Here is a 23,593-nt window from a genome sequence, read left to right as displayed (position 1 = left end):
TGTGCGCTTCTGGAATAATTTTATATCTTACACGGTTGCTACTGTTCCTATCTGTACCAAAAAAACCCTCTTTAACACTCTGCTACTGTTACTCTGTTGGCTATGTAACAGGAAACAAAACTAAAATGGTTTTCTCTGCATTTGTTTTATTTTTGGCATGAAATGTCTAAATGGCTGTATACTCATTTTTTTTTAAGTGAATGAGTTATGTTCTATAAAGGTCCTAAAGATACATGTTTTTTATGCACAACTCAGTTCACTTTCAATTCTTTCCAAAGGACAGCTTAGCAAGTTGGAAAATGAACCCAGCAGGTCAAGGGAGGTGATCCTCCCCCTCTACTCTGCCCTGGTCAAGTCTCACCTGGAGTACTGTGTCCAGTTCTGAGCTTCCTGGTACAAAAATGACAGGGATCTCCTGGAAGGAGTCCAGCAGAGGGCCACACAGATGATAAAGGGCGGAGCAACTCTCCTATGAGGAAAGGCTGAGCGAAATGGGTCTGTTCAGCCTTGAGAAAAGAAGACTCAGAGGGGATCTTAATAATGTTTATGGATTTGATGACCTCTGGAGGTCCCTTCCAGTGCCTACAATTCTGTGAAACATAAGGAAAAACCAAGTAATTTTATAATAAACTGATGAACAGCAATAGAAAAAGGGACAGGAACTAAAAAAAAAAAAAAAAAGTAAAAAGTAACTTATTAAAAAAAATAAAGCAAAATAAATCTGCATTAGGATTACAAGTCAGCAGAACACCTCAGTAGCTAAATCAAGTTTCTTAAGGTTCCACTGTAATATCCCATTTGAAATCACATACCTAACTCTTCATAAAATCTATCTTCAGTTAAGTTAGAAAAGAGACAACCCACTACAGGTTTCTGTGCTCTCAAAGAATCAGCAGATTAACTTTGGTAGTCAGATCCCGCTTTCTTCCTGGACTCATTTCATCCTGAAGTACTAAAGAATTCAGGAAAAATCTCACGGCAGTGGCATGACCAGCAAACTGCACCATTGGTTTGGGGCTCTCTGCAGATTGGGGCCAGTGTACTGATGAGCTCTGTGAAGGCAGGACTGGGAATCAGGGGCACCTGACGGAGACAGGAGGGGCTTGCTTGTGGCTTTGGCTACTTTTCTGTGTGAGAGGAGATAAGGGGAGACTGCAGCCCTAATTTTTACTACTCACTCTTTCACTGAAGAAGAGATATGCTAACCAGGACATTACACAAAGTTCACTTTTTCTGCCATTACCTTATATGCAGCAGAGAGTTTCCACTGTACTAGTAAGTACTGTGACAAAAAAACTGGGAGAAATTCACCAGAAAATAATTTCAAATAGCTCAAAATAATGCAGAGCCTTCAATTTATTTGGCTTTGAAGATAAGGATTTAACCATAAGGAAGTATTTGGAATTACTGTCATTAAAAGAGAAGGTATAAAAGAGGGAAGCATAAAAAAAATTATAGAAAAACTGGAACTCGCAGATACATAATATGCAATGAAGTTGTAATATAATCTCTAGAGACATGTCACTTCAATACATACATATTTAACCAAGCTTGCATTCTTAACAAAGCAAAAACACCTGAGACAGAGTGAAAAGGAAAAGCATTGTGACAAATAGAGTTGAGTCAATTAACTTGACCTTTGCATCTTTACTTACATATTTCTCTACATACATGTAACAATTACAGCATCTGTAAAGCTTTTCTTGAAGTTCTCAAAGCTATATATATGGTTTTGAGCTAAACTCTTGAAGTGTAATATTTAGTTTCACATGCACACATTTCTGATTATTAGTGGGTGCTGCATATAATTACAGTTTCCGGATGCATGTCAAAGAAAACTATGTTTCAGATTTTCTCCATGGAGAATGTACTTTTGGAGATGATTTAAACATACATCTAAATTCCATACAGGTGAAATATCCAGTAATCTGCCTGAAATTAGAAAAACTGATATACACACACATATATATATACACACACAAAGGCAAGAAAATACTGTCCGTTGTATTTGATCATCTCTCATTCTTCCTTGGTGTACTGTTCTTTCAGGAAAGAAGAAAATAAAAATTTAATAATTCTTAGTGTTAAAACACTCAACCTATCAAAGGTGTATTCAAGATTATGGTACCAAAGTTCGGCTGAGCAGCATTTTAGGACTGCATCTATATGCTTTAAAACAATCATGAGCTAGCAAAGCTGAAGAATCACTGAAGAGGAGAAAACCTGAATAGGATAACAGAAAAGGTGTTAAAAAAGAGCCAAAAGTAAACATAAAAAGCACAACAGAGAAGCACAACAGAGAGTGACTTATTAGTGGAGGTAAATCTGAGATTTCTATTAGCAAATGCTATGAAGGAGATGGCAATAAAACATGACTTTTTTGCAAGGAGAAAAGCTGGACAAAATGAAGGACAAGATTAAACCCGGATCCTGAGATAAAAACAGAAGAGCTGTATCACTGCTTTATTACTTTACCTTTTGCAAATAAGCCTATAGCTAGTACTGCCATTTCTTAAGGAGCTGTAAGAGGCACAAATTAATATTTCACTCCTACACTGTGTTCAACTATGTACCAAGTAAAGATTACTTGAAAACAGAATCAATCTATTAATTCTCTTCTCTTGCAGAAGAGGAAGGATGGACATTAGGTTCTTCTCAGTAAAAATGCTGCAGTTCAACTGAGGTGTTCAACCGAGATGCACAAGCTACTACAATATTCACTCCCTCTTTTTATTGTGCATTTGAATCCATTTTATGAAAATTTTGAAGAAAACGGAGCCTAAAATGGAGCCCTGTGGAATCTTACCAGTGAGTGTGTGGGGCAGGATGAAAAGTGTCATGTGATATAAAATCATTATTGGTACCAACAAATTTTGCCAATTCCAATTTATTCAGTACACAGGTCTTAGTGGATCTTGTGGCAGTACAATACTGCAATCAGAACCAAAGTGGAACACTGCACTGAGTATCCGTGTCCTGGAAATGAAACTAGTGGTATGTAGATGCAACAAATGAGTACACAATTTTGGTAGCAATAAGAAAAAGTGCAGTAGTTTTGGTCAGCAAGTTCATACTGCTCAAATCAACTGAGTATCTCAAGAATGCACTCAGATTGCTTGTAATGCACTTTGGCTAGATTACAGCAATAAATTTTGTGTGCTGATATTCCTGTCTTTTGCTGTATCAATATTACTTCTACTTTTTCACCTCTCCACAGATCCCTAGGAAGTAAGAGGGTGAGCAAGACTGATACATGCCACACATAATGCATATCCTACAATACCGAGCAATTGAGATTCTACAATGAAGTAAGGGACTTCCTTTCCATTAGCCTACTACATTTCCACAGAAGGCTGTTACAGAGCATACTCCAATTACGATCCTATTTCCATTTGCAGAGCTCAAATAGAAGGAAGATAGCATGAAACTAGCAAACAAAATTATTTAACAAATGTACTGGGAAAGGGAGATGGATGAAGGGCAATTTTCAAAGGTTCCTTGACAAGGGTACAGTTGCACAAGGGGCTATTTGGTACTTTAAAAAGACTGAAACCCGTATCTTTTGTAGAGAGAAATAACCAAAGGCAAAGGATATCAGATCAAGAAATTTCCCAAGTGGAAGCTGAATGGAGACACTCTGCTGAAAACTATCAATGCAAGGCTGCAAGCCTACAAACTGTCATAAATTACAACAGCTGCTATAACAGAATAGTGATAAAATGAAACCATTGGGTAGGCTTGATTCTGGCTTCCAGTATGAGGCAGCAGCACTTCCACAAGGACTGGATCAGCAGCATGTTCTGTACGTTATGTAAAACACTTACAAAAAACTGCTATATATTAGAAGAGACATGGTTACAACTATGCATGCATTGTTTTTCTTGCTATCTTCATTTTCCTTATCCACTCAGCCATACTGATTGTAAATCTGCTTTTACAGTGTCTAGAGTATTTAAACAGCATGGCAATACAGAATAATAGAAAATCTGCATCCAAACTGCTTTCCTTTTGCACCTATACTTAAAATGTGAGAATTTAAAATGCTGCAACACAAGCATTAATAGTGAGAGGATAAGTCAGGGTCACATCTTCTGCTTGGTATTCACAAACTTGTCAGTAGGTAGTTTTGACATGTACGATATAAACGTTTTTGTTCAGTACAAACAGATACACATGCTATAGCAGAGCATGAACCAAGTATATGGCAGTCAATATGAAAATGCCATGTATATTAACAGTGACAGAAACCTCTCCAATATCTGCAAAACAATTTTATCTCCTGCTTTTGCAGATGATGAACTGAGATACAGAACAATGAAGCACTTAAACAGCCAGAGATGCAGAGACAAAGCAGTAAATTTACTGACTTGTCTTTCCACTTAATTCAGTACCCTATTGACTTTATCCAGCTGCACCACAACAATTTAAGTACAAAAGCTTAGGTCTTGATTGTATTCATTATGAAATCAGGAGCTGAAAGCAGTCAAGCAGCACTGAATTTCCAAACTGCTGGGGGTCTGCTTGAGCGAGGCAGCAATTACAACAGCATTTGCTGTTTGATTTTTTGCTTGGATCTAAGAAGGTTGTGTCATTGGCTGCTTGTTCACTAGTTGTTCTTCCTTCTTATCAGTTGCCTGCTGTCACTATGACAACAGAAAGGCTGCAACACAGCTGCAAGGAGGGAAAAAGGGGAGTGTACTCCACTTGAGAGGGGAAAAGGGACTGAGTGGGTGGGAGTAAGAAGTGGTATTGGAAGTTAAACAAATGCATTCAGGATAGAAAAGACCACAGTACCTCTTGATTCTGTGATGCTGATTCATCAGAGGAGGGGACGCTTATAAAAAATGTTTGAAATCACTATACTTGTGCCCCACCACACCAAAAAAGAAAAGCAGGAAAAAATTTCCACAAAGATAAGAGCCCTAATTTTCTCTTCCGCCTTCATTTATTGCCACCTGATTAGCTGAACCTACTCCAATCAAATTACAGATATGTAAACTAAAGATTCAGTTTACAATGCAGACTGTATCATGGAAGATGGAACGAGAAACAAAGGAATGAAGGACAAGTGTACCACAGAAAGGAAAGGTAGAGGAGCAGAGTAAAAGGAGCAGAGTAAAAATGTCTCAGCAAAATGCACTTGGTTATTGGTTCTTTTCCTGTTTCTGCACACATTTTCCCTTTGGGTTCCATCAAGTGTTTTCTTTGTTGAAATGCAAAGGCATACACTAAGAATAGGGGAGCACAGCCTGGGCACTACAGAAACACACAGGAAGGAGGTCTCATTTCAAAGGTACACTTTTGTCATTCAGGTATGTAATGCTTTCACAAAAGTATGCATAAAATTAATTAAATGAGTTACAGTTTTTGTATATATGTATATATTTTCTTACAATTTTAGAAATACAAGTCAAAGATTTTTCCTAAATAACACACAGCCATTACCTGTACATGACATTAGTATAATCTCTGTTATTCCTTAACACATTTTCAGCATTTACCACCTTTCCTATCATACAATATGGACTAAAACTCTGGGGCAGAATTCTTTTCTAAAGATGCTTTCCAGAGTGGATTTATTTTTCATGGGGTATCTAACAGTATCTTAATATTGCAAACTATCACACAGGAGGAACTGGAAGATGCTGGATGTGGCTCTGGGCAGTCTGGTCTAGAGGTTGGCAACCTTGCTCACAGCAGCTGGGTTGAAACTAGATGATCATTATGGTCCTTTTCAACCCATGCCATTCTATGATTCTGTGATTCCATGAACTACTGAAGACTTCAGAAGCATTAAACAACTTGTATCTATGCCATAACACATGAGTTCTGTAATAAACCCATATGCTTGTGGATATATTGGCATTTAGAAGATGTAAATAGTTACAGGCAGTGAAAGTTAGAAATGAGTGGTTTGTTCGTTATATATAAACCTTAACTTCATGATTCATACTTAAGAGTTTAGAATGATAGGCCAATCCTGTTTTTAAAGATTGTCCGTAGGCAGAAGTGAATGTCTTGATGAATTTAATGCTCACCTTCAGGACACAACTTGTTTGGTGCTTGTAATACTACTGCAAGATACTGGTAGTCTGGGGATGTTCTATAAAAGAGACTGCCCAAACTACACCTACCTCAAACACATATATAATCTGCATCACATGTAGTGCACTAAAAGAATTACATCCCCCCACCTCCCCAACCAGTCACACAAATCAGCTAGCTTTTGCAGCATGTCCTGGCCCATGATGTCAGACACACATGTAGGTGGTATGGCAGTAGAGACTGAACCTTCCCACTTACTGATGGGAACAATTATGAGTTCTTGCCCTGCAACAGATGGCAGCAGAGGGGTAGACTGACAAAACGGTGTCTGCCATGGAACAGTGTACAATGGAAAGGTATGTCAATGAATTCCTCAGTGTGGAAAAAATTGCACCCACTGACATTCATTGATGCTTGCTGAACGCTTCTGGAGACCAAACAGTGGATTGAGAGCACAGTGAGGCAGTGGGTGGTGCATTTTAGAAGTGACAACAGCTGCAGTGGATCACTGCGGATGCTGTAGATTTTCACAAGCACAGCATGCAGGCTCTTGTTCACCACTGGTGAAAAGGCATAGGAAATGGTGGTGACTATGTTGAAAAACAGGGCTTTGTAGCTGAGAATTTGCTCAATTCTTCTGGTAGCAGTGTAAGACTGCAAATATGAGCACCACTGGATCCAGATTTTTATTTTTATTTTTAAATAAGACAGAGACAACAAGTGATTAAATAATGCATCTTAATTCTAAAAAATGCAACCTTGATCTTACTAATTTCAGAAAGAAATCTCAGGTAATTTTACCTATTAGGAATATCATTGCATCTATCAAATGTAAGGTCAGAAAAGAGGACTTTTAAGAGGGAAAACATACCCATCCAACATCTTTACTTGTTTGTAACTGTAACTAGCTCCAAAATGTCAATAACAGTTAATCTGCAGACAAAATTGGCTGCAGAGAAAGAAGTTGCTTAACCTCATAGACAACTCCTCTATCAAGTTATTGATTTATCTATGAACATCAAGAACATTATGGAAAGGCTTATATTAACAACCCTAACAGAGATGTCATAGCTGCAACAAGCTTGCTTTCCAAGGCTGACAACTGCTTGGAGCAGTCAGCAGCTCAGGAAAAGGCAGCATTTACAGACAGGAGCCAAGCATTCATTTCTGTAAGGACAGTGTGAACATACAGAACTCTATCATGAATAATTGCATCATGCATTAACACACTGCAACAGTGTAAACAGTGACAACCAAACCGGTAGAGAATCAGAACTAGAACATCCAAAATAAATTAGGGGAATTAGAACATCAAATATTATTATTATTATTATTATTATTATTATCATTTTTAAAGTTACTTGCTTACTAGAAGTACAGAAACAAAATCACTATTTCTTCTTGATGTATTGAAAAGCAATTTTTCAATGTAACAAAACTTCTACAGCAAGTTTACAAAGTGCAAACCTTTTATCTTTCCTTTCTAGAAGGAGAAAGACCCATACCAACTAGGAAGAGAGAAAAACAAACATTACAGCAAAACAGTTTCAAGAGAAGCTGAATGGGGGAACAGGAAACTCTTCCAGCAAATTGTGGAAAAATACAGATATATGCTTATAAATAATACTAATGTGTTAATATTGTGATTTGAAATATGATTTGGTTGATGTGCTGCAAAACACTGATTATAACACTAAATTAAGAGTTGCATTTTAGCATTTCAGTTACTAATGTTATTTGGACATAATGAGGTTCTAAATTAGAATATATATATATATTTCATCTGTAAGCACCCCTTTGTTGCTCGATTTATTATCTAATGGAAGAAATCTGGATGGAAGGGACTTAATTAATTTTTGTTTGTAAATGCAATACCCTCAAATCCAAATCTCCACAGCTTCCACTTACAGATACTCAGAAGAGCAACTGTTAATATGCTTAAATTCCTTAAACTTCAATGTAAATGACTTTATTTGTAGTTAAGTTCTTTTCTGAACTGAAATCTCTCATTTAAGATCAGTTGCAGTCACTGTTGATTACTGTTACTTGAGATCTACAACAAAGACAATACATATTTTAACACCACTGAGATAAGCGTAAGCATTCATTGATTGATCATCATTTAGAATTGCATGGATTTTTAATATAAATCTCTTATATCTTCTACTGTTACTTCCTTCAATTAAATTAAAAAAAAATAAATAAAAGCAAACAAAAACTTTGATCCAATATTAGTTTCTGCAATGACATAACTTTGGGAAATCTGCTGTAATTGGAGTATTGAAACTTGGATGCTGGAATAAGTTAGAATGTTAAGGCACCTCGAATGACAACTGTAAGACATAAGTTACTAATACATATGAAAAATACAAATATTCACAGCTTTGAATCCTCTTTCCTTGCCTGTGAATTCATAGCATTGAGATATAGTTTGAGACTGCTTAAAAAACATAGCTGTCAATGTAAAATTGCATTCTAAGCAAGGTTCTAAGGGGACTGGCAGGAAAACTGGCATTTTCATCAGTGATTAATACTAAAATTAGTGTTGCAACAAACAAACAAAACAATGAGAATAAGCAAATCATACAAAAGCCCTACTTGGTAACGTGGTCCTTAAAAAACAAATGCTAACACACACACTTTAACCAAAGTCAAATACAGCTGCTTTATCAGGAAACATTTTCCAGGAGATCAATGCATCAAATGATCTGAGCTCTTGGGGTAATACTGTGGGAAAAAAAAGTTGGAGCAATTTCAAGCCATAGAAAAGAGACAGTTGTGGGTAGAAATACAAAGACTCTTGCACTTCAACACATGGCCTTGTTGAAACTGCAAATACTACAAGCAGCAGTGAGGTCATATTTCAGAAGAGGATGCAGTGAAAAAAAAGGAGATACAGGAAAGAGCTACAGAAGTGACTTGAGGACTAAAGTAAGTATTTTAGAGCAACACACCATCAGTGAATCTGTTATATCAAATTAAAAAAGATTGATGGATGAGGACATTATTGCACTTTTTGTGGGAAGAAAATATTGTTTAATAAAGGTTCTTAACTCAAAGGAAGAAAAGCAGAACATCACCATATTAAAATTGTCTCTTTTTTTTTTTTTTTAAATTTTATTTTAAATAGGGTGAGGCCAGTTAACAACTGGAACAAATCACCTATCTATAATGCAGACCCTCTGAATCTTTAAAACACATATGGTATTTTTTTGCAAACAAACTGCTGAGACACACACATTATAAGACTTCTCTAACAGATACTGAAGATTAAATTACATGGTTTAATCATTCCTCTGGTTTCAAATATTATGAACTTTTTTGTAGCCTTTAATTGCACAAGTGGTGCTATCCACCACTGAAAAAGGTTTGCTCGCAGCCTTTGCTGCTCAAAATGTATTGTTCCCTTGGTGTGGTGAGTACATCAGCTTTCTAATGCATCACATTCCCAACCACCCGCCAAGCAGTCAGCACATGATTCCATCTAGCATCATTAATGACAAACACAGGCATAATATAATTAATCCTTCTTAAAATGGCCACCTTAAACCTTAAGTGAATTAGAAGACACTACAGAAACTTACTTTTAGTTGAACAATAAATCTAAGCATTCCTGCTACAGAACTGCATTCAGAAAAGCAGCAATTTTTGGGAGGTCTGTTGTGGATCCACTCAAAGTCACTATCTCTCATGGACACGGCTAGTAATTTCCTGGGATGCATTTTGCATCTATGTTCAGTAACTAAACTGACTTGAGAGAGAGATCTCTAAGTCCATGCCCTCACCTTGAACCTCTTACTGCAGCAGCAGTTCTTTTTAGTAACAGAACTAAACAGAAATAAATAACAAAAATCAAAAGTCCAGATGTCACGTCTATTAACAACTGACTCGTTTGCATCTCTCACATGCAACTGCACTGCCTTGGGCCAGCAAACAAATTTAAGTAGGTGAAGTTATTTCCCAGACAAGTATCTTCCATATTATTTCTGACTTGTCAGTTCTCAAAATGTAGAGGAAAATAGTTTGCTTACTTCCATTTCTCTAACTTGATTTCTTTACAGCATGGGAATAAAGTATATAAACTGGACTCTCTTCCTCCTAGCTAAAGCATTATCTCATAGTCAAGTTTGTCCTACTCCCCTAACGGGTAGGACAATGCACGGATAGGTCTTGCTTCTTCTGTCTGTGTAGAAGACTTCAGACAAACTGGTAGGTTACTAAAACATAGTAACAGCAGGACACCATCAGACAATTAATGCACTGCGGATCAAGATTATGATGGAAAAATAAGTGAGATTTGACAAGAAAAAGGATTATGAAATAAGAAATTACCTTACAGTACATTTCTCTTTTAGTTTTCTATTCTTCCAGGTGCCCCAACTTTAACATAGACTGTTACATGTGCAGTCTATTTTCCAAAGTCCCTGGGTCAAGTATTTGCTCTGCTATTAATCTAAGAAACATCAAATAGCTCTTTGGGAATTGCATAAAGGTATGAATTTAATATTAAAGCATTTTGTGAAGAAATAACATTCCAGTCTAACTTGAGCATAATAAAATTATTTTGTATGTTATATCTTAATATATTTGCTTGTACTATTAAACATGAAATGTTGCTGGAGAAATCAATTGTCTTTCAGACGGAGTACAGCTATGTTTTTAGCATTTAATTGTAATTAAAAATATAGCCTTTTACCTGTCTTCAAATAACTAGCAAGAGCTAAATCTTATAAAATAAACAAAACAAAACACAGTCATTTCTTAATATTAAGTTAACGAACACGCAATTAAACTTTCCTGAATTCTCCTTTTATTGAGAACATCTTTTGATAAGTGATAGTGTATCTGTTAAGGAACTACTCCTAAAGAAACATTTCTCAGCAAACAAATAATAAAAACAAATGAATCGAATAAGAGATCAAAATTAGAGAGTTTCAATCTGCGCAGATACTGACTTTGATACTCATCTATAGCTTGACATCACACATTTTTATGCCTTCATCAAAAGTATAAAATCTATAGCTAGAAGAGAGTTAGCAATACATTAATATGTACCACGGCAATTATATTAAAAATAAATCTCTTTTTATTTCTTCTTTTCAATATTCCATTCAATTCCTTCAACAAAACATTGGTCTGACCACAGCATTATAGTGACTCAATTCCGACAAAACATTCAAATCAAGGAAGATCCTAAAAAAGCTTAGGTGTAATTTATTGCTCTAAGAACAAGGATAAATTTAGCTTTCATTATTTTATTGGAAGACAAAAGAGTTTTAGATTTTCCTTCTCATTACTAAAGATTAATTTACCACCTGCTTACATAAACAAACCCAAAAGAGCAACTTTATTTAACTCCACTAAGTCATTTATGCATATACCACAAGTTAACCATACCCTTACCCTTATGCAATTCACCTATTTGACACAAGAGGGAAAAATATTTGGAAAAGTATTTGAAATGTTAAAAGCAGCTTACAGACATAGATGGAGAAAATATCACACTGAAATCCTGTAGACTACTTTTTTAGTACTTCTTGACAAGGTTCATTTAATTATGACAAGACCAACCATAAGCTACAAGTTTAGATAAAAAGAAGAATCAAACATGTTTGATATGTTTGTATTTGCTAACAAGAAGTTTATGTACAACTGTAATTAACTTCGACTTTCAAATAACTTTTTAAAAAGGGTAATATATAAATTCATATTCTAGTGACTGAATATTTCCTTTCTTCACAGATGAATGTAATGCAGTCAAGTATCCGCCATGATGCATCTATTCCTCCTGATAATCTTATTATATTAATTTAGATAGACACATATTTGGTTTTCTTAATTTATGGGAAAAGTTATGTAAGAAATCTGTGCTGATATGTAATTAAGTTCACAGAATGACAGAATGGCAGAGGTTGGGACCTCTGGGTCCATCTGGTCCAACCCCTGCTCCAGCAGGGACACCCAGACATGGGTGCCCAGGGCCACATCCAGGCAGCTTCTGGAAATCTCCAAACTACCCTACCTTTGGGCAGCCTGTGCTGGGGTTCCATCACTCACACTATACTTAAATGCTTCCTCGTGTTCAGACAGACCCGCGTGTTCTATTTTGTTCCCACTCTGCCTTGTCCACTAAAATCTGCAACTGAAGAATTTTAATCTCAAAATACAGTTGGATTATTTTAATGAGATAGGCTCAATAAACAACAAAGTCATTTTCTGTTTATTAGAATTTCAGCAGAATTTATTTCCCTTTCGTCTGGGTGTGAAAGCTAAAAATGGCTATCAGGGTGCTAGATGCAGCACGAAATCTGTAGTAAATGGATGTGGACTTGAACAAATTAAATTAAAAAAAAAAAAAAAAAAAAAAAAAAGCACAGCCTCTCAGAGGTTTAACCTCATCTAAGTTGAATGAACATAAACTGAAGATGTACCCTTGCCATTTATCATTGTCAGATTTTAACTAATCCACTTAGCTATCTGAAGGGTTTTGTTGTATATTTGAAAGCCACACAGATTTTGACCTCAGAGTTCATCCCTAGACATTTGCTCAACTACATTTCTAGTCTCAATAAATGCATGTCTGATTATTTCTTTGTTTTACTTCTCTAAAATTATTTCACAGAAAATTCAGGAATTAAATGGCACACTTAATGATGACACAACATCTTTGAGAAAGGCAACACTGCTCAGAATCATAGAATCACAGAATCATAGAATCACTCAGGTTGGAAAAGACCTTAAAGATCATCAAGTCCAACCACAGCCTAACCATACTACCCTAATTAACAACCCTCTGCTAAATCATGTCCCTGAGCACCACATCCAAACGGTTTTTAAACACATCCAGGGATGGTGACTCAACCACCTCCCTGGGGAGCCTATTCCAGTGCTTAACAACCCTTTCTGTAAAGAAGTGTTTCCTGATATCCAACCTAAACTTACACTGGTGCAACTTAAAGCCATAAGTGCTTAAGTGGCAAGATCTCTGAGCTTTCATCCTTACAGACATACAGAAGAGGTTAAACAACATACTTTTTTTTTTTTTTTTTTTTTGCTTTCCTATGCATGTCTCATCACATTTTAATGTATTTTTTGTCTGTTATGTTATACACTCAAATCAGAAAATGAAATAATCCATGGTGTGACTGCTGAAATTGTTCTTTTCATGCTTTATGAGCATTGCCTGAAATTACAGTCTTCACCCCAATTTTGTATATATGCTTAGATTAATGTAAAATTAACCACGCCCCCCACAGCCTTGCAAAATTAGCATTGATGCCTAAAGTCATCTTTAGATGGAACCAACAAGAGCCTTCAGCTGCAGCAAGATCTAGCATACATAAAAGGACAGTGAAACAAATGCAAATGTAAAAAGGGTGGTAAGAAAATTTCTCTACATGGAGATTTCCTTGCCTGGCAAGAATACAGCCGATCTTATCTTGAGAAGAGCAAATGGCCCCACACATTACTTCAAATGTAATTTTTTTTTTTAATTCTGTGATAACGTGTAAAGTCAAATAGCAAACCAGTCAAAAAATAAAAGCCTCTCAAAACTCCAGATGTATTTGCTAACTGTAACACAGTGGCTAAAGCTGAAAATCTACTCTTACTGAGCACTGAGACTGGGATCAGATGTAAGAGATCACCATCAAACAGTTGATACTGTCACTAAGCAACACCAGAACACTACTCTCTGCTATCATAGTTGGAAAGTTTTGTTCTTGCTTTTTTTTTTTTTTTTTTTTTCCCCTGAAGTAAGAGAGGGAAAAAAAAGATGACATGTAAAACAAGTGACATCATTGCTCAATAATCTACCCATTGTAAAACTTAGATGAATACTTATGCGACCCTTAGAAGGCACAATTTATGCAATCCTAAATTCTAGTCTGTTCTACTGCTATGCAGTATATCAATGTATAATATGCATCATCATGTATTCATCTATTTGTAGATTTTGAATTGTAGCTGAGTAACTCTACCACAAAGTTCTGTACCAACACCTCAGTAAGGATGCACAGCAGCCAGTGCACTGAGAGAGCTCTGCTATCAGCTTTTATTTAGAAGTAGCCTAAAAGTTAATGTGATAGGGCTATTTACCTGCAAGGTACTGTGAGACTTAACTTATCATCTGCAAAATAAAGAAGGGGAATGTCCTTCTGATGACTGAAAGAAGACCACATCCAAGAGTAAGAAAACATAATGAAGTACAGAGAAGAGAAACTGCGTCTATATGAGAATAAACCGCAGTTTAAATCTGAAATGCTATAGGACAGAAACCCAAAATGCTGTCCAAAGAGAACAATGTAATTCAAATGTGAGTCAGTTAGTTTAGGAACAGACTTGGGATTGAATGTGAATCCCATCTAACAAATGGAAACGCAGAAGATACAGTTGGGCATTCGAATCTCTTAATTTCAATAGCAACAAGACGTACTACTATTTTACTTTGATAAAGGCATTTCTTCCCCACTCCAATAAAAAGATCTCTTAATTTCACAGTGAGAAAGTACATTACTGAAATGCCACCACAGTATTTTGGTAATTCTACTCATATTCTGATTCAGGTATGTATCATAGCTTCTTCATGGAATGTTTCCCCACCAAAGGTGAGATGCATACCTACATGTTAGAACCAGGACACTAACGACAGGTTATGTCATGAATGGAGCTCAGAATAGAGTACAGACCCGCATTTCAAGCTGAAAATTCACCCCTTTAGGTACTGTTTTCAAAAGGCAAGGCACTGTTGTCTTTCTATATTTCTAAGTTGAATCACAGGTTTTCCTTAAATTTAGAGAGTTGCTAGGCTGAAACAAACAGTAGTTTAATAAATACCACTTATTAACTGTTTTATTTCAGGAGGCTCACCTGGATGTTTCCTTTGCTGTAGATTGCTGTTAATAATATAGTAGCAAATGACAGCAATAGACAATTTAGAAAAAACATATCCATAGGAACACAGCAATTGAAAAAAAAAACAAACAAACAAACCTAAATTGATTTGTTTTATCTAAGATTAGCACTTACTTCTAAGACAGATGATATCAATTTAATTCTAGCAACTTCACTGGGATTGCCATGTTTCTTAACAAAGCTCGCTCAGAAACCACTCTAGAGATCATGCCCTGCTTCTCTTGTAGCAGACAAGTTCTAAAGTGACCTGGTCACAGTTTCTCATCAGAAAGCCTCTCAAAATCTATGGAACGGTATCTATTTCCATCACAATCAGTCAGGTGAATTTCTGCTGTAATTGAGAGAGGTCACTCTGAAAGAATGTTAAACCTCTGCCCAACTCCACACAACTTCAGCAGTAAGACTTACCAGTAGAGCTGTATCTAACGTTACATCTAAGAACAACATGATGTAAGTGGGCATAATATACATGTGGTACTCAAATGGGAGGAGCTGAAGACTTCCCAATTTCAATAAGGTATACAGCACTGTAAGGCTATAACCAAATGCTGAATCTGGTCTGCAAGCTAACAAAGGAAATGAAGCTAGAAGAATGAACCCATCTCATTTTACTTATACTGCAAAACAGTGACACCCACTGGCAGCAACACTTTAAATACTTAATTGTTGCAATTTAAATCTACTTGGTAAGGCTTGCGAGAATGTTTCCCTCAGAAAAATTAATCACAGCAACAAGCAGACAAACTTACCTGTAGAGTCAGCAGTACCCTCGGAGTTTTCAGAAACTGTAGTGTTATCAGTACCTGGAATAGCTGCAACGTAGCCCTCAGGAGGAGGACTCACAGTGTACACTCTCCTTGGAGGCGAGATTGTGGTGCCACTACCTACAAAACAGAAAAACAAGGTGTCTGGCTATTGATCTCAGTAAAGATTTTCTCAAATTTCAAAATCTCAGTAAAGATTTTCACAATTACAGCAATGATAACAAATGGTCCCTTAAGGATGAAAATAAAGTAAGAGAAAGGCAGATGTGGCACAATCAAATAATTCAATGATTGACAAAAGTGCAATGATTCTGTAGCAGCTGCACATAAATAAATAATCTAGGGGTTAGTTCTTTCCATTAGAAATGTCAGTGAACAATTCTGCCCTAACTTAGCAGCAGCTTCCACTTGCAGTGCTATTTTACAATCTATTTTTCCCTCATCAACACGTGCAGACACTTTTTGTGTGTGTGTGTGTGTAGGGGGGGACTGTTCTGTAGAAGATGTAGGGATTACAAAGTGACACAAGTAATAGAAAAAGAATCACATAACTTCAGCTTGTCCACCTACAGACCTTTTAGATGTAGTCTAGCTGCTGTTACAAACGCAGGAAGGTAAAGTGGGCTTGAAAATCACACAGGAGTAAGTGTGCAGTTTGCACCCAATAGAGTTCATCTCCCCACCTCTTTTCCATTGAAAACTGGGGGAAATGTGTCAAGCAGGAGCCTTCCAACTTCTTCATTGCATGGGAAACATTATTTGTGATGATAGCAGTAAATTGTTTTCGTAGGACCTCTTTCACCTTTAAAAAGTTACTCAGAAATATCTGCAAGAGTGATAGTATACATCTTTGTATAAATGAAACATATGAAATATGCGTTACAGTTACATGAAATTAGTCCAAATACCACTTTTTTGTTTGTTGGTTTCTAATTAGTAGTGACAACAGGAGAGATCAACCACATGGAGACAAAAGATCTTCTAGAAGGACGAGATGATCAGGCTCTGTCCTGGTGTTTATTTTAGATAATTTTAGATGGTTTGGCATGTTCTTTCTACATTGGCCAGCACTGACACAACACAAAGCTTCTCTCCTTGAAGGTAATTTGGAAATTTGCTCTTTTAAAGCATATAGATGAAACTTGTAGCATTATTTGGAAAAAACTTCATTCAGGCACACATGCTTAGCCTCCTCATTTCACAAATTTGCCAGAAGACCTGAGATGATTCAAGCCATCACCAAGCTGTAGCAATAGTTAGACTACTACCTCAATATTCAAAATGCAGTTGTTGTCTGGCAGAAATAATTCTTGTTAGGAATCAATCTTTCCGTAATTAAATAGCTTTGTTTCACCTAGTCCTTTCTCTATCCACATATGTAACTTAATCATACATGTTGAAATTTCTCGGATAAAACATTGTAAAAAATTTTGGCTTGACTGATTATCTCAGATTTCTACGCTGATTACATTCAGAACACTTTTGAAAAGCTCCACTACAGTTGTTTTTATCATCAGGATGCAACCCTTTTATTTTGAGAATACATTAGAAAATGACTGTTTTTCTTGAACAAGAAAGAAAATTTCAAACAGATGTTGATGATGCTCATCATACAGAACAATAAAGGACATTAAATAGTTAATACAGTATGATGAAGAGCAATTATGTGATTTGGAAAAAGATCCACTAAAACTAATTTTGAGTAATTCTCTAATAAGTCCCCTTTGCTAAGCTGATGTGAAATGACAGAACGGGTAGCACCTGCATTGATTTCTTTCCCTACTTTCCCATGTTGATGAATGATGAAGTGCTGATTGGTGACAATTTTAAATTACAAGTATGCACACATATATCTTTTATTATCTTCTTCTGAATAATTTCAACATTTTTCCCCCGTGTTTCACCTTTTTCATCTTAGGTTCAAGTTCTATAAGAACAAAGACAACCATAAAGACCATTAAACTCAATTTGCAGAAGACTAATTTAAACTTTTTAATCACACAAGAACTGACTTTACAGGGACATACTACCTAAGACAAAATAGTTTAACGCAACAGGATTTAGGAGAAAATCTGTAACATCTAATGTTATGAAGAACAATAGCAATTTTTATCATGTAAAAGAGTGAGGACTCAAATTTAAGTTGATCTGTTTAAGCGGGAGTCCCTAAATGACTTTTATTTACCCTATGTACATCTTGAATTAGTTTACAAGCTATGAAGAAAGCATTAGTATTTGTTAATCCAGTATGCAAAGTCAAACTGCTACTGGATCATAAAAACTGTACATGCTCAACTGAATAACATCAGCATCCAACTATCTCCCATTCTCAAGACATTAAGTTTGAATTTTTCCATACTGTGGCCAATCTCCCTGGGCTAAGGATGGATTATAAAATCCTAAACGTTGTTGTAAAGCAAAAAAACACGGCACTGTTCCAACTTATTTTTCTTTTCTTTCACTAATGAAAGTAATCAAATACTGAAGTACTCTAGAATTCCCTCCTTTCTAACAGTTATGCCATGAATTCACCAAACCACTGAATAAAGAGACAAGACCAAAATGGCCAAACTGGTTACAATCAATCTTTAAGTGATTTGTTGCAGAATCATTAAAAAAATCAACACACACAATGTAGAGTGATTCACTTTTTTATAACGTTAACACATCATATGAAATTGAACAAACGCAGTCATCCAAGAGGTGGAGTGAATGTCTTTTCCTTACCTACTGTGTCACAAAAAAAAAAAAAACAACCCTCAAATGTCTTACTTTATCAGCATACATTAAATAGATAGATGCTCACCCACAGGTTGCCCACAGGAAAATGGTCAACAGTTCATGATGTTTTATTTTGATCAGAAAAAAATATATTGAAAGAATGCTTACAAAACAAAATGAAAAAATACTGTTCTTGAAGGTAAACCAAGAATACAGAACAAATAATCAACTTCTATGCATATTGTTTTGTACCACATTCCCCACACAAAGCTCCACTGCATATAAACCAACATTTTGCACAGAGTAGGGAAGTGTATCTAAACACACCAAAGTTACATCCACAAGCACACAGCAGCATGGCTCACTATGTTATCACTGCCTACTCTATGACAAGCAAGTATAGGACCTCTTAAGGAGCTGAGGGTAAAGCTTCCATCCTACCTTAGCCAAGTGAAATTTCCAACTGCTTGTTCTGTTATCATTTCAGGTAAAGACAGTATGTTTTGTTTCGGGCTAATTTCAGAATCATAAAACTTCTCCCCACCTGCAGCTCCAAACACAGTTTCCATATCATTGCCTGGACAGAAAGCATGCTTAGCAACACTAACAATGCAGATGTGGCTAGCATGCGTTCACTCGCTCATGGCCCTATACTTGCTAGCAAGTAAAATTAAACTCTAGGTAGTGTTAAAGCTTCTGGTATTTGTGGTGTGCTGGCCCCAGGTAGCAACCACACTCCCAACCAGCTACTTGCTCCTCTCCCAGCAGGAGAGCAGGGTGGAGTGAGGGAACAGAAAGAGCAGGAGTGAGAAAGTTCCCAGGTCCAGATTAAAACAAGGACATCACTTATCAATTACTGCTGTGGGCAAACCAGACTTGGCTAAGATAAATTAATCTCTCACCAGTTCATTTAAACATTATTTACAGGTTCAGGTATTTGGAAACAAACTGTCTTGCTATGGGACTATTTTGGAACCAACTAGAGCTGGTTGTTCCCAGAATGGGGCAGCCACTTCTCACAGAGGTGATCCCTGCAGATGCTCTGCTACCAAAAACTTGCATCTTAAACAATCTTAAACTCTCTAGTAGAGCACTTTGCTGGAACTGAGAAAGCCTCAAAATGAAGTACTTTGTTTCCACACAGTGAAACTAGTAGAACAAACAGAGGATGGATGATCAGTGGTCTGCTAAAACCTCTCACCATCTTTCCAAACAGTAGTCAAGAGGCATGTTAGCTGCACTTGACAACAGAAAATAACTCCTTGAAAACTCCCCACTATCACTTCTCCATGTGGAGAGGAGAGTTTATTTTCATAATAGATCCTTATGGAAAACCACAAGAAGACAGGGATGGATGCTGGATCAAATCCAAGGTCTGATTAGTCCAATGTTATGCCTTCTACAGAAGTCAGTAATCTTCAGATTAGCATTTACCATTTTACACCATCACAGTACATACAATCTTGACAAACATAAGGCTTGAAGGTCCCCTGTTTCCTTTAAAGCATTTGCAGAGCCTTACTTTGAATTGCAGGCAAAGTGGCTGGGGAGCACACCCACACACTGCCAGGCAGCGAAAGAGTCCTGTGACTTGCGGATCTTATCTTCCCCTCCGAACACAAAGTCCTCTGGGGTACGCAGTTCTTCTCTTCTGAGAACCAGGCATCCAGGAAAGTCATCAGTCCATGGAACTGGAACATTAACTCTTTAATTCCCTGAGCTTTGCATGATGTTACGATACGGAATGTCGATAGCAAAAATCATAAAACCATGACAAGTTTTTAGCTCTTTTAGTTAGAACAATCTCAGGGACACAAAATATTGCATATCAGTTGCTGTTCATGTGGCTGCCTGTCACAGGATTGTTTTTCAGTCTTACGTCAAAAACATTACCGTGCTGTCTGCAAAGGCAGAACCTTTTACTTCAAGTTGTCAATAAAAGCAGAAAGTACAGTTCTTTTCTGCAGAGCAGTGCATAATTCCTGCAGCTTGACCTAGGCCTTCAGCAGGATTCCCTCTCTCCATACTAGATGTCATCTCAGGGAGAGAAAAGCGATGATGATAATAAGCAGCCTTGTAAAGTATAGATGTTCACTTACCATTTTACTCAAGTGACAATTGTCATACACTAATGGAAGCTTTGTGCTATTTTGGTAGGTACAAAGTCTCTGTTTCAGGTGGGAACTTGGCTTTCACAGTTATGGAACTCTTTTATGGAGAGCTAATTAACATCATTTACTATCACAATCTAATTGCTTTAGCCTGCTTAATATTTCTTAAGTGCCCAATCTTTCTAATTTAACTAATCCTAAAATAATTTTTCTCATCTGAGAATACCAGCATCCACTCCATTTCCCCTATTATCTGTATTTTAGTGAACTGCAAAAGGAGAGTCACCCAAGCCAATTTTTGGGTTGCATTCCTTCCAGACACCCTCCACCATTTTCTACATAAAATGTAACTGAATGGTTTTTTAATATCTCATTAGTTCATTATGCTATTTGCTACTGTAATATATTTTATTAGCACCAATAACTGGAAGGCAATACTGAAAAATTCTTCCACACTTTGCTTCAGCTTTACAGTTTTGAAGATGTCTGCTGTGCAGTTTTGAATGGTTTCCTTGTTTAACAAATAAGATGTCAAAGAGTATTATTTTATTCGAAATATCACAATTTACATAGATGCAAACAAAGCAATGAAAGAAAAAAAAAAATAATTAAACATGTTGCCCTCCAGCTCAGAAAATCCCAAGGTTGTAAACCATTGAAGAACACTGTTGGGTAGCTGTACAGTATGCCTCCCTTACTGCAATACTGTTTTTGGCAATATCAGCTTAGATGGCATCACAGAATCACAGTGGTTGGAAGGGACCTCAACAGATCATTGAGTCCAACTCCCCTGCTAAAGCAGGTACCCTACAATAGGTCACACAGATAGGTGTCCAGACAGGTCTTCAGCATCTTCATAGAAGGAGACTCCACAATCTCCTTGGGCAAAATCCTTCTTAATTTCTAGATTAACCTTACTTTCCATTACAGGGTACACACTTGTCTTTAAACAGAAAAGGTTCACCATCCTCCGATGATCAAAAAAATGACATTTTTCACTACGTTCCCAGATTTTTGGTAGAAGTCACGTAATACAGGACTGCTCCCCATCCTTAGGTTGTAAACCATTTTGCCTCTGGCAGCACTCAGCTCACTTCTTTGCAACCTCCATTTTGACACTTCATGTCACCAGACATGTCATCATGTTGTCTTCATTACATAGAGAAGAATCTAAGGCTAGGAGACAGCTTTCTCTTCTTGAGTAATGGAAGTGATATAAAGTAAACTGAGTCACTACCTACTGAAGTCTTTCCTAAGCATTCACTTTTCTATCTTTAAGATTTAATACTTTAAATAAATAAAATTAATCTTCAAGATTTGTTTTTGAATGAAAACTCTCCACCAACATCTGTTTCTTCTAGGCCCATAGCAGTTTGCACTACTACAAAACTAACAAGATGAACTATCAGAAGCAGTTTTCTCTTCCATCCTGCCTCAATTCCTTTGAAGAAATAAGACTAATATATAACAATCTGCACTTTGATATCATGACCACCAGGCTTGTCAGGAGACTGGATGAGCACAAGGTTTCCCTAGGCATTTCACTACAGGGATAGTAATTGCCTACAGCTTAGCATAAATGGAAGGTATGAAACCAATTCCTACAACAGCTCCTTCCAGTGTGGAGACTGAACAAGCTGAACAGACTGGAAAAGGAAGAAGGCAACCGCTGGCCAGAATTATAATTTGTCCTCCCCAGTGCAGTATGGTAATAACTACACTTTTTTTGAAATATTTATGTAATTATGTATTTATATTATTATTATGTATGTAATTATATAAAATTATGTAATATTTTTTTGGAAAGATGAGTCTATCTGTAAAGTTCTGCCATCCCCAAAATGAAGTTGTTCTTTCTCATGCTCAGATAGTGGTTTGTGGTACTCCTGTTTGTGCCCATTGCTCCTTGTCCTGCTGCTGAACACTACCAAAAACAGCTTGGCCCCATCCACTTGACACCTGCCTTTCAGGTAGTTACAAGCATCGGTAAGATCCCCTCCCAGCCTTCTTAACACTTCTAGCATATTCAGATCCATCAACCGAGAAGCCTGTAACTATAACACTATTTTTCCTCTGTACTGACATCTTCAACTCCTAAAAATGTGAAGTACACCTTCCAGGGGGCTTTAGAATAGGACAGAGGTCTTTGTTGCAGCAATTCATCATCTGTAATTATTTCTCAAAGACATCTCTTTATTCAGCCTGCAGGCTCTCACATATTACTATTTTGCCTTATAATTTCTCTCATTCTAAATGCTGGTAGCTTATTTCTACTAACATATTTGCATTTCTCACACTTTTTAGGGCTATGTATTTATTTCACTGTAGATTGCAGCTTCTTTAGTATAAAATTAAGATTTCTTTCCACTGAATACTAGGCCTTATTATATTCTGATTTGTATTAAAAGCACGAATCCAATTTCTTTTTGAAGCTGACACAGGTGGAGGATGACATAAGAACTTCATTAGTTCCCCTCTCCCCCAGCAGGTCATTATATAGCTACGTAAAAGGAAAAAAAAGAACAAAACACCAAGAAAGTGTTTTTTTTTTTTTTTTTTTTGTGGTTAGCATAAATGACATCACCATTTGTAAATTGGGTTTAAAACCCATTTCTAAATTATTTTATTTCCTGATAGTATCTCCAGTGGAATAACTGCAACAGCTATCAATGAAAACAAATGGCGAAACTTTGACTTCACATACTTTACTGAAGTCTGTAGGTTGAAAAAGTTTGAAGCAAGTATGCTCAGAGGACTAGGACACGTTAAAAGAAGAAAAGTACTTGGAAAAGAAAAAAGTAAGCATTTCCTCATCACTGTTTTTTCCTTCACCTTGATGGAAACTAAGATCTTCAGGAAGAAGTTTAGGTCAATAAAGATATATCCATTTTACATGGCCCAAAGCTGGAATGGAAAACTCACAAGAAGCAAGACACAAGAGAGCTCAAATTTATTTGTCTCAACACCTCCCACACGGGTGCTTTTCTTTCTTTCTTCTTCTTATTTTCTTTCTTTAAAAAAAAAAAAAAAAAAAAAAAA

General features: G+C 36.6%; 1 protein-coding gene across 1 annotated transcript in view; it reads right to left on the bottom strand.

Annotated features, from left to right (window-relative positions):
• The window catches only part of ERICH1 (glutamate rich 1), a gene marked incomplete at both ends in the record, with an annotated part of 93,936 nt that overhangs the window by 44,865 nt on the left and 25,478 nt on the right, over window positions 1-23,593 (bottom strand). The window contains one exon of the mRNA XM_079550378.1: window positions 15,708-15,842. Within this exon, the coding sequence (XP_079406504.1) occupies window positions 15,708-15,842 (135 nt within the window). The remainder of the gene's footprint in view (window positions 1-15,707; window positions 15,843-23,593) is intronic.

The sequence above is a fragment of the Tetrao urogallus genome, assembly GCF_951394365.1.
Source record: "Tetrao urogallus genome assembly, chromosome: 2".
In the NCBI taxonomy this organism is placed as follows: domain Eukaryota; kingdom Metazoa; phylum Chordata; class Aves; order Galliformes; family Phasianidae; genus Tetrao; species Tetrao urogallus.
Note: the sequence above shows the minus strand (reverse complement) of the source record. Positions and strands in the feature narration are given on the sequence as shown.